This window comes from Lynx rufus, unplaced genomic scaffold, assembly GCF_022079265.1.
Source record: "Lynx rufus isolate CCGP_SWC_20201006 ecotype Redwood Valley unplaced genomic scaffold, mLynRuf1.p SCAF_19, whole genome shotgun sequence".
Taxonomy (NCBI): Eukaryota; Metazoa; Chordata; class Mammalia; order Carnivora; family Felidae; genus Lynx; species Lynx rufus.
The window spans coordinates 23799338-23813690 of NW_025814833.1; the positions used below are offsets into that span (position 1 = coordinate 23799338).

The following is a 14353-nucleotide window of genomic DNA, read 5'->3' on the forward strand; positions in this document are numbered from 1 at the left end:
CTCCAGGCTTCATGCTCAGCATGGATTCTTAAGATTCTCTCTCTCTCTCTCTCTCTCTCTCTGTCTCTCCCCCCCCCGCCCCTCCCCTGCTCTCTGTATCTCTTTCTCTCCCAAATAAAAACAAATATGGAGTCAGAAAAACCTATGATGGTAAGAATAACTTCTTGCCTCGCCCTTTCCATGGGTCCTGACCTTTCTGCCACTCCTTTCCAGCCAGAGGTGAGGAACCAGTGCTGAAGCTGAAAAGGGCAGGGCAAAGGGGTGGGGAGTTCAGGAGTCCCCAGTGGCTCCTGGTGACAGTAAGGCACAGCTAGAAGCAGCCTCAGGCTCCTCTGGACCCTGTTAGGAGGGGGGCAGGTAGACCTGGGCAAGGAAGCAGCTGCCTGCAGTCATATGAGGGGCCAAAAAGCTGTGAGAGCCCCCAAGTATGGGTTGTCCTTCCCCTCCCCCTTTTGCCTGCTACAGTATATGGCTGAAATCCCCATGATTAGAAACATGACTCATTGTTTCTTTCAATAAACATTTATTGAGCACCTACTGTGTGCCAGGCACTGTGCTAGGCGCTGGGGATACATCAGTGACTAACACACAGTCCCTGTCCTTGAGGAGCTCACAGTCTATTAGAGGGGCAACATACATAAACACATAGCTAAGGAGCTACCATGTGCTAAGTGCTACAGTAAGAGGTATACACAAAGTGCTGCAGGAGCCCAGAGGAAGGAGGGATACATCAGCTGCTAGGGGGTGAGGAGCGGGTCTCCTGACCCCATTACACCGTCTTCGCAAAGGCAAGGATGTTGTTGCCACATGACCCTGGCAAAAATGAACCAGTCTCCTGAGGGTCTCCTCCGGCCCTCTCCCATAACTAGATCAGCACAGGTTAGTTGACCAGATTAGCTACTTTAACACTTTGAATTAGGAAAGAAACTGGACAGGGAAGTTTCTTTAGGGGCAGGGGTGTTCAAAGTAGTAACAACTCTTGGGTGATAAGGCTGGGGGGTGGGAGTGGGGGCATCATGAGGGCACTGAGCCAGAGAGGGCCGGCCCTGGGCAGTGGAGCACCTAGGGTGAGTGCCTGTGCAGAGGGGAGGTCAGAGGTCACCAGCCTCAGACTTTCGTCCCCATCTCTCAGCAGCTCAATGGGTTCACTGATGCTCACTAGATGGTTCATAGCTTGCCCCGCTCTGTGGGTGGTACAGCCCCCCGCCCCTCGAAAGGTGGCACACTAAGTGGGGAGACTAAATAGGCCCAGGTCATTGAAGATTTAAGTAACAGTTTGTGATTATAACAGAGGAGATGTCACTATTCATGAGCAGTTGCCAAAAGAGTGGCAATTGGTGCGAATTTCAAATGAAGAACTCAGGGGTAGTCTGGTCTGGGGAGGCAGCTTCCGTGAACAGAGTCTTAAAGGATGGATACGATTTAATTGGTACTAACAGGGTGGGAGGAGCATCCTGGTTGAGCAGAACCAAGTAAAGCAAAATCGCAGAGGTGGGAGACTTCAAACAGAGGCAAACTCAAAGGCCAGGGGATCCCTGTTTGGAGCAGGACCCCGGGGGTCAGGGCAGCAATGTGAGAGATGACTAGGGAAGTCGGTTGGGGCTTGATGGTGAAGGGCCTTTGCCAGAAGGTCCAAGGACTTGGTACCTTCCTTTTGGAATTACTGCCCTGAGTCCTCAAATGTTCCCTCCCCTCTCCTCCAGGACCCCTGGACTGCTTTGTGGTTCAGCAAATTAAGAGTTAATGCCCGGCTGCCAGAACAGATGGGAGGCTAAAGTATTTTGAGTATCACCCCTACCTATAGGCAATGAAGAGCCATTGAAGGCTTTTTAGCAGAGAAAGAACAGGACTGGTGCCCCAGCAGGCAGATCAGAGAGGGGGACGGGTCACACTGCGGTGTGTTGGTGTGTCGGGAAAGGGATATAGTCGAGTAAGTCTGAGCTAGGCTGGAGGCTCTGAGAATGTGGAAGAAAGGCTAGATTTCGGAGACATGGCAAACGGCCTGGACTTCAAGAGATGGGGGAGGGTTAGGGTCAAATGAAGGCAGCCGTCAGATGGCTCTGAAATGTCAAGCTTAGAAGGTCAGGAAAATGGTGGCACCTTTCACAGAAATAGGCAAGTCATGACAGCTTTTTGTTTTGGGGGAGGGAAAGGTTGTGTGTGTGTGTGTGTGTGTGTGTGTGTGAAGACTTTCAAATCCACTTTTGATAGAAGGGCTGTGTTTGAGGCATGACAGGCATCTGGATGGAAATGTCCAGCAGGCTGCTGGAAATGCAAGCAGGAGCTGAGGAGAGAAGTGGGGGCTGACTCTCTCAATTTCAGCCCCATCCCCAAAGAGCCAAGGCAGAGCCAGGAGAGCGGCTGAGACCCTTGGTGGGCACCCACATTTAAAGTGGCAGATGTGGGGCCAGCACAGGTACAGAGGGTAGCCCAAGAACCCGGCTACTGCAGGAGGGGGAAGAAAGTAGTGTCACGAGCCATGAGGGCTCACAGGGACTGAGAACTGTGAACAAGACACTTCATGTCACCATGAGGGTATCAGTGACCTTCAGATGATGAGTTCTATGGATTTGGGGCGGGGGCAGGGCCACCCCTAATCCATGCAGCGACTTTGTGCAAATTTTGTTTGAAAGGTGACTCTTTCTTGGGATGTTTCACTTTCCATCATTGGGAATTTGTCATAATAAACCGATCATATTAGAAAAAGGCATTTTAATGCCGAGTGTTGGAGATGTGTAATAAATACATCTGCACATCCATATATGTTTCCTTTCCAGGGAGAGAAGGGGGAAGCACAAGAAGAGAGTGGGAGAGAATGATAGGAGGCTTGGCAGTGACCAGAAGGAGAGAGAGAACAACCTGGGGAGGTAGTTAGGTCTAATGGATGGTTTTATACTGCGGACACAGAAAAGGTCCTGAGGCACTGATTCACATTAACCAAATTCACCAGATCATATCATTGTTTCTGAGGCTGTCAACGTGTTTTAACTCTTAGCCTTGCCCCCCAATTTTCGCAGGAGAGAGGCAAGCTAATTCAAAGGGGAAGGAGGAGTTAGGCCAAGGGTTTGACCTAATAGAGGATCAGTTGAAACTTCCTCAGAAAGAAGAAAGAAGGAAGCAAGGAACCATGTAGAGATGGGAGAAGTGCCATGGGGGCTCACATCTGCTGGCTCCTGTCTTCTTGCTGCAGGAGGAATCAGGGCCAGGTGCAACTGAAAGTTGGCGATGAGTGTCAACAGTCCACTCGAGGACTGTGATAGCCATTGTGGGGGCGAGTGGGTTGGCAAGCCTACAAGGTGAGTAGAAGGCACGCTGAGCAGCAGGCACACACGGGTGAGGACGGAGGCAGAGCCAGCATGCACGGCGACACAGCTGTCCCAGCAATGCCTGACAGCAGGGAGGTATCGGGATGACACTCATCAAGAGGGAGTCCACACCCTCGGCGCATTCAATTAATTCAGCCCCTGCCTGGGGACTTTCTATCTGGGTCTGGCCTTGGCCCTTCTAACTGCGTCTTCCCCAGCACACGTGCCCACTGAAATCCTCGTACCCTGGACCTGCTCCAGCTCTGTGACATCTCTCTCAATTTGGGGGATCCAGCATGTACCCCACAGCCTCAGAGCAACTGAATCTCGGTTTGTACAGAGGGCACTAGAGAATGCTTTCTTTTAAAAAACACTCCCCATCTCTGCAGCTGACCCACAAAGACACACACACCCTTGAAGACCTCACAGCTACACGCCCATCCTCCCCAAAGAAACAGAGATACAGAACCACGAGTACACACAAATACATACAGAGATATTCACATACGGGATAGGAAATTCCCTGTGGAGGGAAGGTAGACGGTGAAATATAGCCCCACGACAGGACTCTTCCCCCAGAGCTCCTGCCTCAGCCCTGGCCACAAACTTCTCAGGAGGTTTTCGCTCCATCACCAAGTCAGCCCATTACCCTGACAAGAGCATATCCCCTAGTGCTCTTGAAGGCCACGGTCTGACGCCACGGATGCTCAAACTGGGCATGGCTTGGCCGTGGTGACACCGGGCAGGGGTCGGGGACAGGGGATCTGGTGTATTGACATCCCACTGAAAAGGGCAGGTGTGCTGTTTCAGTCAGTCTCTGCTACAGGAAGTCCATATAAAAATTCTGTTCAACTTTGCCTGTTGGGACACACCTCCCCCGACCCCCTTCATTTATATGTCATGGGGCTCCATCTTTATAAGCGAAGTGGGGTTGAATGGGGAGAAGGGGGCTGGGGTTGGGGATCTGGCAAGCAGGCTCCCAGATGTGGTCACATTAGGCTCAGCCATAAACAGGGACCCTGAGCCTGAGGAGAGCTCAAGTTCAGCCACTGGGGTCAGCCCAACAGTGGGGCAGCTGGGAGAAGAGAAAGTCTGGTTCCCCGGAAGGGAACCCCTTGAAACCACCTGGGTTGGAAGTGGCTGAAGGTGAGCCCGATCCCTCAGGAGCTCCCTCAGGGTCTCTTCAGGAACCAGCAGCCCCTCCATGGGGGCCCCAGTCACCATGCCCTGCACATATGAGGAGGGCCTCAGTGGCCCCTCCTTGACCCCAGGGGCTGCTGTGGCACCCGAAGTCCTGATGAAGGCAGCGATGACAGTCCCAGGGGCCTGAGAGCTGGGCCCTGCTGCTCCAGCCCCTGTGACGGAAGATGGCGCTGGATTGGTCGGACGGTTGGCCCCAGCCAGAAGTTGTGGGAGACCACTAAGAATCAGCGGAGCCCCTGGTGCTCCCACCTGACTTTCTTGGAAACTGGTGTTCAGGGGGAAGGAGGCCTGCAAAGTGAAGGTGTCCTTGAAGGTCGAAGCAGGCGGAACACTCTGGAGAACAAGCTGGGTTGAAGCAGTAGTACTGGCAGGAGGCCCGTTGGTCAGCACTGTGGTCAGTGGGATTGTCTGCAGGGTCAGGGCCGAGCCTGACCCCACAGGGGCCACTCCTAGGTGGATGTTGCTGGGCACTGAAGAAGTACTGAGAAGAAACAGAAAACAGATTTGGTTAAGGCAGAAGGCATCTCCCAACTGGCTAGGGAGCAGGGCACAGGAGGAACAGAGCTGAAGGTGTGGTTTCTTTGCTGTTGTACCAGCCAACACCTACTGAGTACTTAGTATAGGTCAGGAACCGTTCTACATGCCTGGCATGTGGTATTTCACTCAATCTCCCAAACAACCCACAAATTGAATAAGAATAATGTGATTTTACAGCTTGAGGAAACGGAAGCACGGAGAGGTTATGTAACTTGCCTTAGACCACACAGCGAGTCACAGGGACCCACATCTAGGCTTTCTGACCCCCAAGCTCATGTTGCTCACCACTCCGCTCTATTGCCTTCCCTCCTCAGGAGAGTACCTTATCCACGCCAGTGTAGTGAGGGTAACATACACATAACTCAAAGCCCAACCTTCTCAGGGAAAATTTGGAGGCACTGAGCATGGACAAGAAGTAGCGAGAGCTTTCCAGGTGGCCCTGGAGGGCCTGAGGGAAGCAGAATGGGTGTCTCTGTACCATCCTCCATTGTCTCTTTTCTGGAATGAAGGAGGCTTGGGGAGATGGGTCCAGATGTGGAGGTACCTGGTGGCTACTTGGGGAGCACTCTGAAATAACCAGAACAGCTCCAGCCGGTGACAGAAGCTGCCCAGGTCAAGTGCTGGCATTGCCATTATTTTAGCGTGCGACCTTGGGCAAGTCACTTTTCCCCTCTTGACCAACAGGTGCCCTACTGGCTTCCCAGGGATTCTGGGAGTGTCCTGTGAGACTGGAGACACAGCAGAACTCCGCAAGAAGTTGAACACTCTCCCCAAACACGGTCCTAGTAGAAGACCTGTAATGACTCCGGGGCCCTTACCTCATGGCTTTGGGGAATTTGGCCTGGCTCTCCGGGGGAGGGATGAGCACGGCGGAGGTAGTGGGGATCTCCTCATCTGCACACAGTCCCACTTCCAGATTTGCAGACGGCTGTAAGCCAACGCTCTGAACCTTTGGCTTTTCCCAGGAAGGGCCTGCCTTGCCCTGGGGAGCAGCTCTGGCCGAGACCCTGGAGCTGGCTCGCCTAGTGGTGCTGGCAGAGGAGGTGCAGGGAGTGGAGGCCCGAGGGGAGGCTGCCGTGACTTCACTTCTCTCATCCTCGTCTTCGATCACCACCAGGTCCTTGGGCATCTCCTTAAACTGGTACACCAGCCTCTGCCCTTCCACTTTGGCAAGGATGCCTCTTTGGTAGTAGTATCTGGGGGACGAGGGCCGGGGATGTGGGGAGTTAGGCCGGGACACGCCACCCTCCAGGGCAGGTCCGGCAGGAGGAGGGTGGCAGCCAGGCAGCCAGATGGGAGCCCAGGGCAAGGGAGCCCAGCCAAGGCCAACTCTTGGACTTGGAAGGCTTTTATGAAATTCCTGAGATCTCCCCCTGAGGACACAAAGGGCCACGAAAAGGGGTTCTAAATGTTAGCCCTGCCCTGCTTTGGGGCTAAGGACAAGGGGTGAGTAAAGGATGGGAGGGGATGGACGTTGGGAAGCTCAGCTGTCCCCCGGCCTGAAAGGTCAACGGTGGGTAACTTGGGCCTGTCTCCCTGGGTCTCTGGCTGGCAGAAGGCCCTTCCTGGAGATGCGGGGTCCTTAAGGGCTCTTCTGTTATAAAAAGAGAAAAAGCCAGGACAGAGATACACAAGGGAGGGGGCTGTTCTTCCCAGGGGTCCGGAAACGCTTAGGGCAAGTACGTGGGAGAGCTGGGAGATCCTAAGGCAGGAGGGACGTCTTGGACAAGGAGAAGAGTTCGGTAACCCCCCACCCCCACCCCCGGGCAGGGACTTGGTGCCCCAGCAGCTCCTACCTTAGCGCCCGCCCCATTGTCTCATAGTTCATGTCGGGCTTATTTTTCTGCTTCCCCCACAGCTTGGACACGGCTTTGGAGTCCACCAGCTTGAAGATGCCTTTCTCTCGCTGGGTCCACTTGATGTACTTGGGGCAGGTGTTCCTGTCTTGCAGCAGTGCGAGGAGGAACTCCCACAGATAGATGGTGCTGCCTGCAGAAGGGCACGTGATGAGGGGCGGCCTAGGCCCTCCAGTCCCCCTCCCACCTCACCTGACTCCCAGCCGCACCTTTGCCATCCTTAGATTTCTTCCGAATGGGGATGCTGGGGTCAGTGACTGGTGAGGTACTGCGGTTGCCCTTGGTCTTCCGGACTGTGAGGGGAAGCAGGGAGGAGGATGAGGCAGAGACGAGACGGCAGTGAGTGCTCCAGGGTGGACTCCCGAGAGGGAGGACCCCAGAGCTCCTCGAGTAGGGTGCCAAGGCAGACAAGGAAGAGCCGGGTCAACAAGACCAGAGGCCCACGATCACCCTCCACAACCACAGCCCTCAGGTTCCTGCACTTGCCCAATGGCCCGCCCTCATTTTCAGGCCCCAAAGGTACACCAGAACACGACTGCAATGCGGTAGTGGTTACAAATGAGTCCCCTTTAGAAGAACACAATCCACCTAGCCTAATGTTTGAAATGGAAAGGTAGCCTCGGGGCACCTGGGTGGCTCAGTTGGTTCAGCGTTGAACTCTTGATTTCGGATCAGGTCATGATCTCATCTGCACTTGTAATTCTCTCTCTCTCTGCCCCTCCCCTGCTCATGCTCTCTCTCTCTCTCTCTCTCTCTCTCTCTCTCAAAATAAATAAACATTAAAAGAGAGAGAGAGAGAGAGAGAGAGAGAAGTCAGCCTAATGGGGCAGCTGTTGTGCAGGTAAGTGTGACACTGAGGCTTTGGTTCCCTCGCTGACAAGGCAGTGGCAACCAGTCATTACCTAAGGAAATCAATAACACCGGGGCTTGGGAAAGCCCAAAGTCCTCTCCCACATATGGCCCAAGCACCACAAGCTTGGAGAAGGAAGATAAGCACACAGGATGAGGCCTCTTTTTTTTTTTTTAATTTATTAAAAAAATTTTTTTTTAAGTTTATTTATTTTTGACAGAGACAGAGTGCAAGCATGAGCTGGGGAGGTGCAGAGAGAGAGAGGGAGACACAGAATCCGAAGCAGGCTCCAGGCTCCAAGCTGTCAGCACAGAGCCTGACGCGGGGGCTCGAACTCACAAACTGTGAGATCATGACCTGGGCCGAAGTCGGACGCCCAACCGACGGAGCCACCCAGGCAACCCTGGATGAGGCCTCTTTTATAGGCAGAGGCCCCCAGAGGGCCAGGGACTTGCCAGGAGGCCAAGGATGGTGTCCAAACACCAAGACGAGGGTTCAACCCATCTGGGATCATTGGCATTTCTGGAAGAGTTTACATATATGCTGGGCCGACAGCAATGGCATGGGAGATGTCAGGCCAACTGATGAGGCCAGGTTTTACAGAAGGGAGGACGTTTCATCCACCCCTGTCATGAGAGCTGTCCTCTTAATGTGTCTAAGAGCCTCGACCCACTCACCCCTTATGGTGTCCCTGACCTGCCCCCTGCCTACTGCGCCCCCTTGAACACACACACACACTTCTTCTCCCCACTCCCCACCTCCATCTCTCTTACTTCTCTTCTTTGATTTTCCAGTCTTCTTGGCACTTTCCTCGCTGGGGACCTTCTCCTCCAGACAGTGTCCCTCCTGGTCATCAGTGTCACCTGCCCCATTCAGGGCATCAGGCTCAGAGACAGGAAACAGGTAGTTGGGCAGAGTGGCAGCTGGAGCAGGGTCTGAGTCGGGAAGCATTTCGGAGGTGCTGACTGCAAGGAGAGAGGCCTGAAGTTCCAGTGGCCTGGGGCAGGGAGGGCACTGAAAAGAATGGTGGGCTCCCGGGGAGGGCGGTGGGAGCCGTTCCCCACAGCCCCAGATTCAGGATACACCTGAAAATGCCTCATGTGTCTTGCACCATGAGGAGAGGAAATACCTGCAGGGCTGTGGGCATGAGCTGGTCCCAATCACGGCTGCCACATTTGCAGCCACTGCTGGTGGTAGGGAAGTTCCAGGCCCAGGGTAAAGGGCCACCTTAATTTAGTCATTCACTTGTTTTACAACTGGAAAGTATCAATTAGCCCAACTCCTCTGCTTTCCTGGTAAGGAAACTGAGATCTAGAGATGGCAGGGCATGTGTCCAAGGTCACACAGCAAGCTGGTGCCTGGTACATGTAGGCATTCGGTAATTATCTGCTGAAGCCTGAGTGTATATTAGTGACAGGGTGGTCAACAGAAATACTAGTACTCTTAACTTACACCTTCAGGCTTTCTTTTCCCCACTGGATCTCAGCATCCCCTTGGGAAGGGGCAGTTAGGGCTGGGAGTCCTCCTGTCCAGGAGTCAGGCAAAGGCCTGAGGGGGAGCTGGGGGAGGAGCCTACCTTGGGGGCCTTCTGGGGAGGTAGGGGCCAGCCTCCAAGAACAGGGAAGAGAGGAGGGGATTTCAAGCCTGGCGCATTTCTAAATAAGCCACACCCTGCACAGTCTTCCTGGGAGCCGGGCAAGAGAGCAGAGGGGACCGAAGAGTCACCCTTAAAAAGGAAGGAAATTCTGACATACGCCATAACATGGACAGACCTTGAGGTCATTATGTTAAGTGAAATAAGCCAGTCCTCAAAGACCACGACTGTGTGACTACACTCATGTGAGGTCCCTAGAGTCATGCAATTCATAGTGACAGAAAGTAGAGTGCTGGCTGCCAGGGGCTGAGGGGAGAGGGGCAATGAGGAGTTACTGTTTAATGGGCACAGAGTTTCAGGTTTGCAGGATGGAGGTTCTGGAGATGATGGTGGTGAGAATGCAAAATACAAATGTACTTCATACCACTGACCTGTATGCTGAGAAATGGTTAAGGTGGTCAATTTTACGTTATGAGTATTTTAGCATGATTTAAACATTGGAGAAAGGAAGTCACCTTGGCCAACTTTTCCTTGCCTACGGTGCCCTCTGGCACCCTCTGTTCCAGCCACAATTCAAGAGCACATTTACACATGTGGCAGTGGCTGTGGGTATGTGTGCTGGCATGCACATGTGCCTGGCAATCCAGTATGTGGATGTGGTAGTTTTCGATGGCATTTTTCGTCGCCTTGGGTTAAGGCACCAGGGTTCAAACTTACAGATCTGCTTCTCATCCAGGATGTCATTGGGAGACTCGACGTTGAGTAAGACTTCAGTGGTTGACATGGTTTGTGAGGTTGCTTCATTGTCATCTGGTTCCAGGTTCCATGGTGTGGGGTTGACAGAGGGCATGGGGCAGAAAAAAAGTTCCCTCAGGGCACAGGGCAGGGATAGAGCAGTCATCAGGGCCAGCCCAGAGAATGGTGCTAAGAGGCCAAGGGATAGCGGGAAGGGGATGGTGTGCCACCTATTGTAACTCTCCACCTTTTCTCTACACTCACCTCAGCTGGTCTCCACTCTTCCTCGTCCCATTCCATCTTGAGAGATCACGGATCCATTTAGGTGGTTTCCTCCTCTATGAAGTGGTACTACCTTTTGCTTGTCCTAACCGCCCCATCTAATTTCCAACTCTTGCGGGCCTTGCCCTTGCTGCGTAAGGTCACTAGGAGCCATTGTAGGCTACGATTCCCTGAAGACAGAACCACTTTCTCTTCCACATCTTCCCTGCCCAGGAAGGAAACAAACCTGCCAGCAAAATACTGCCCTCCAGGATCTGATCCTGTGCCATGCACAACGTCCCGTCTGTTATGATACCATTGTGAACGTCGTCCAGTTCCAGTCCTGAGTACAGATGCAGTAATTCGGGGTAGGGTACCTGTTCCACGATCACAGCTGGGAACACCGAGGGGTCTTCCAGCTATGGACAAGATAGGAATCTGGTTTAAGGCTCACCTGCCTCTACCAGGAAGCCCTGCCAACAGAATCTGGCCCGTCTTGCAATTCCTAATTCTTGGAGCCCTCAGGGCTGTCCTTTGTAGGATGACATTGTTCTGGGTCCAACCTCACTAGGTGATGCTTTGAGTGGATTCTTGATTAACAGAGATGGGTTAGCTCTGTACCACCTGCACTCAATCAAGGGCAAACAGGTTTTTTTTAAAAATTTTTTTAAATGTTTATTTTGAGAGAGACAGAGCTGGGGAGGAGCAGAGAGAGAGAATCTCAAGCAGGCTCTGCACTTCCAGTGCAGAGCCCAACACGGGGCTCGATCCCATGAACTGTGAGATCATGACTTAAGCTGAAATCAAGAGTTGGACACTCAACCGACTGAGCCACCCAGGAACCCCCAAGATCACGCAATTTTAATTGGTTGTAGTTCTGGGTTAATCCTTGGCCAGGGTTATGCTTGGTCTGTGAGAAGGGTTAGGCTCATTCTCAGGCTAGTGGGAAAGCATTAGTCAGTGGCAAGGGTGAGGGACTCAGCCTATAGGGTTGGGTATCCAGGATTAGTGGCTCAGACTGTGGACATCTTAGGGCTCAGTCTCTGGCAATGAAGACAGAAGAACAGAGGCATTATATAGGTAGGAGGTTAGGGCCCAGTCCCTGTTAGGGTGGGAGAGAAGGTTCCAATTTCCAGCTTGATTTGTTGGGTGCATGAGGACACTGTTCATTGAAAGGGGGACCCAGAAGGAGGAGAAACAGTTTTTTGGAGAAAGATAAGGGGAATAGTGTCTGGATATGGTACTTTGAAATATTTAACATGGAGATACCTATCAGGGAGTGAAAAATATGTGACCAAGGGTTCAAAAGAGTGGTCGCTAAATCCCTTAGAGTGGCTATAATCATCAGGATGAGAATTTGACCACTGGAGGACATAGTTGTTCTAAAATCAAACAAAGCTAAATGAAAAAGGAGTGTGACTGCAACTGTCTTTTAAAAATTTATGTATAGGGGCGCCTGGGTGGCTCAGTCGTTAAGTGTCCAACTTCAGCTTAGGTCATGATCTCACAGTTTGTGAGTTCGAGCCCCACGTCAGGCTCTTTGCTGATAGCTCAGAACCTGGAGCCTGCTTCCGATTCTGTGTCTCCCTCTCTCTCTGCCCCTTTCCTGCTCACACTCTGTCTCTGTCTCCAAAATAAATAAACATTAAAACTTATGTATAGAAGGAATTATACCAGAATAATTATAATAATTATGTTTTTATTGTAGGACTTTGGGTGACTCTTTTCCTTTTCTTTCAAATTTTCTGTATTTTCCAAATTTTCATGGGACTTAATTCTTTCTTCATGAAAAAAGAATAAGAATGCTCAGTTATGCCTAATGTTCCTGAAGGATCCAGAAAAATAAAAATTGATAAAACGACTTTGGGTTTGGCCACTGGGCAGTCACCGTGGCTAGAACACTCTCAGGGGGGTGCTGGGGCCCCAAGGCACATTACAACAGATCTCAGAGAGGACGGACTGAGGCAGGCAGTTGGGTGTCAGGATGAAGGCCATGAGTTGAGAGCCGTCTGTCCAATATGGTACTCACTAGCCATGGGTGACTATTTAAATGTAAATGTAAAATGTGTTCAAAAGTAAAAGTTCAGGGGCGCCTGGGTGGCTCAGTCGGTTAAGTGTCCGACTTCAACTTTGGCTCAGGTCATGCTCTCACAGGGTTCGTGAGTTTGAGCCCTGCATTGGACCCTCTGCTGTCAGCACCGAGCCTACTTCGGTTCGAATCCTCTGTCTTCCTCTGCTCCTCTCCTGTGTGCACTCTGTCTCTATCTCTGTCTTTGTCTCTCTCTCAAAAAATAAATAAACATTAAAAAAAAGAATATCACCTTGAAAAAAAGTTCAGTCCTTTAGTTGCATTAGTCATAGCTCAAGTGCTCCATAACCATATGTGATTAGTGGCCCCATACTGGACAGGGCAAATACAGAACACTTCTAGTACCTCAAAAAATTCCATTGGAGGGGCACCTGGGTGGCTCAGTGGGTTAAGCGTCTGACTCTTGGTTTTGGCTTAGGTCATGATCTCATGGTTTGTGAGTTCGAGCCCCACATTGGGCTCTGTGCTGACAGTGCGGAGCCTGCTTGGGATTCTCTCTCTCCCTCTCTCTCTGCCCCTTCCTGACTCGCTCTCTCTGTCTCTCTCTCAAAAATAAATAAATTTTAAAAATTCCATTGGATTTTCCTGATCTAGAGCCAGACTTCCTGGGTTTGAAACCAAGCTCAGCTACTTAGTAACAGTGGGACCTTGGGCAAGATACCTAATCTTGCTGTACATCGGCTTCCTTACTTTATAAAATTCGGGTGGTCATATTAAACAACCCCACTGGGTGGTTTAAACAGATCAATGTGCATAAAGCATGTACATCAGGGCCTGGTGTGCGGTAGGCTCTCATTAAATGTTTTAGGTATCAGGGACTTCTAGGAGACTAGTAATGCTTTATTTCTTCACATGGGTGGTGAGTTCATGAGTGTTCTTTTTATAGTTATTCCATATATATATATATATATGTGTGTGTATATATAGTATATATATATATATATATATATATATGATTTATGTACTCTTTTGTATTAATGATACATTTTTAATAAAAATTGTTTCCTAACAAGAGGGAAAGAAAGGAGGTGAGAACATAAGCACAGAGGGTGGAGACTATACTAATGAGCAGAAAGGAGCTAAGAAGGGTGACCAATGGTTTGAGGTCTTGGAGGCAGGAGAGAAGAGATGAAGGATGGGTACGAGATAGCCCTGGAAAGAAGAGGGACACTTCTTTCTCCTGGGCCAACAGGAAGGAAACAAGAATGGTGATGTTATCAATAAAAGGGGGAAAGGAGGGAAACTGAGGGTGCCCTTGGTTTTGAGCTTCTCTGTGGATTGGAGGAGAAGCTGTCTGCTGAGGGTGGAGGAGCAGGTGTGGGATTTGGATTGGGTGACTCAGTTGGTTAAGCGTCCAGCTCTTCATTTCGGCTCAGGTCATGATCTCATAGTTCGTGAGTTCGAGCCCCCCATCAGGTTCTGCACTAACAGTTCGGAGCCTGCTTGGGATTCTCTCTCTCTCTCTCTCTCTCTCTCTCTCTGTCCCTCCCCAGCTCATGCGTGCTCTCTCTCTCTCAAAATAAATAAATAAACATTTTAAAAAAGGACAGTAACAGTTGCTGAGCAGATCAGAAACAAGGAAAAAATGACCAGTAGTATTGAGAACTCATGTTTGGTTAGATTTTTCTTCCCTTCTCTTCCCATGATGCCTTCCACAAGGCTAGGCACACCACAGGTGTTGCATAAAACTGAGCAACTTTAGGTTAAGACCCAGCGGGACAGAAAGGACAATGTGCTCAAAGTCCACTAGGGGGCAGCCTTTGGTAAGCCGCCAGAAGTCCGACAAAGTTTTCTGTCCTCACAAGGATTTAGCGTAGAGAGCATCAGTATTAGGCTGCAGTGCCCTTAGAGATAATCCAACTGGATCTCCTCTTGGTGAAGATGGGGAAAGGGCAGCCAGATAGGATAAGGGACAGGACTTGC

General features: G+C 51.1%; 1 protein-coding gene across 2 annotated transcripts in view; it reads right to left on the minus strand.

Moving 5' to 3' along the window:
• Nucleotides 1–506: 506 nt before the first annotated feature.
• ELF4 (E74 like ETS transcription factor 4) overlaps nt 507–14353 on the minus strand; it is a 42038-nt gene continuing 28191 nt past the window's right edge. For both annotated transcript variants that reach the window (XM_047081941.1, XM_047081942.1), the window contains exons 3-9: nt 10589–10760; nt 10063–10155; nt 8525–8716; nt 7111–7194; nt 6842–7034; nt 5864–6241; nt 507–4989 (exon numbers count right to left, since the gene is read on the minus strand). In XM_047081941.1, coding sequence (XP_046937897.1) covers nt 4197–4989; nt 5864–6241; nt 6842–7034; nt 7111–7194; nt 8525–8716; nt 10063–10155; nt 10589–10760 — 1905 coding nt within the window. In that variant the 3' untranslated portion in view covers nt 507–4196. The remainder of the gene's footprint in view (nt 4990–5863; nt 6242–6841; nt 7035–7110; nt 7195–8524; nt 8717–10062; nt 10156–10588; nt 10761–14353) is intronic.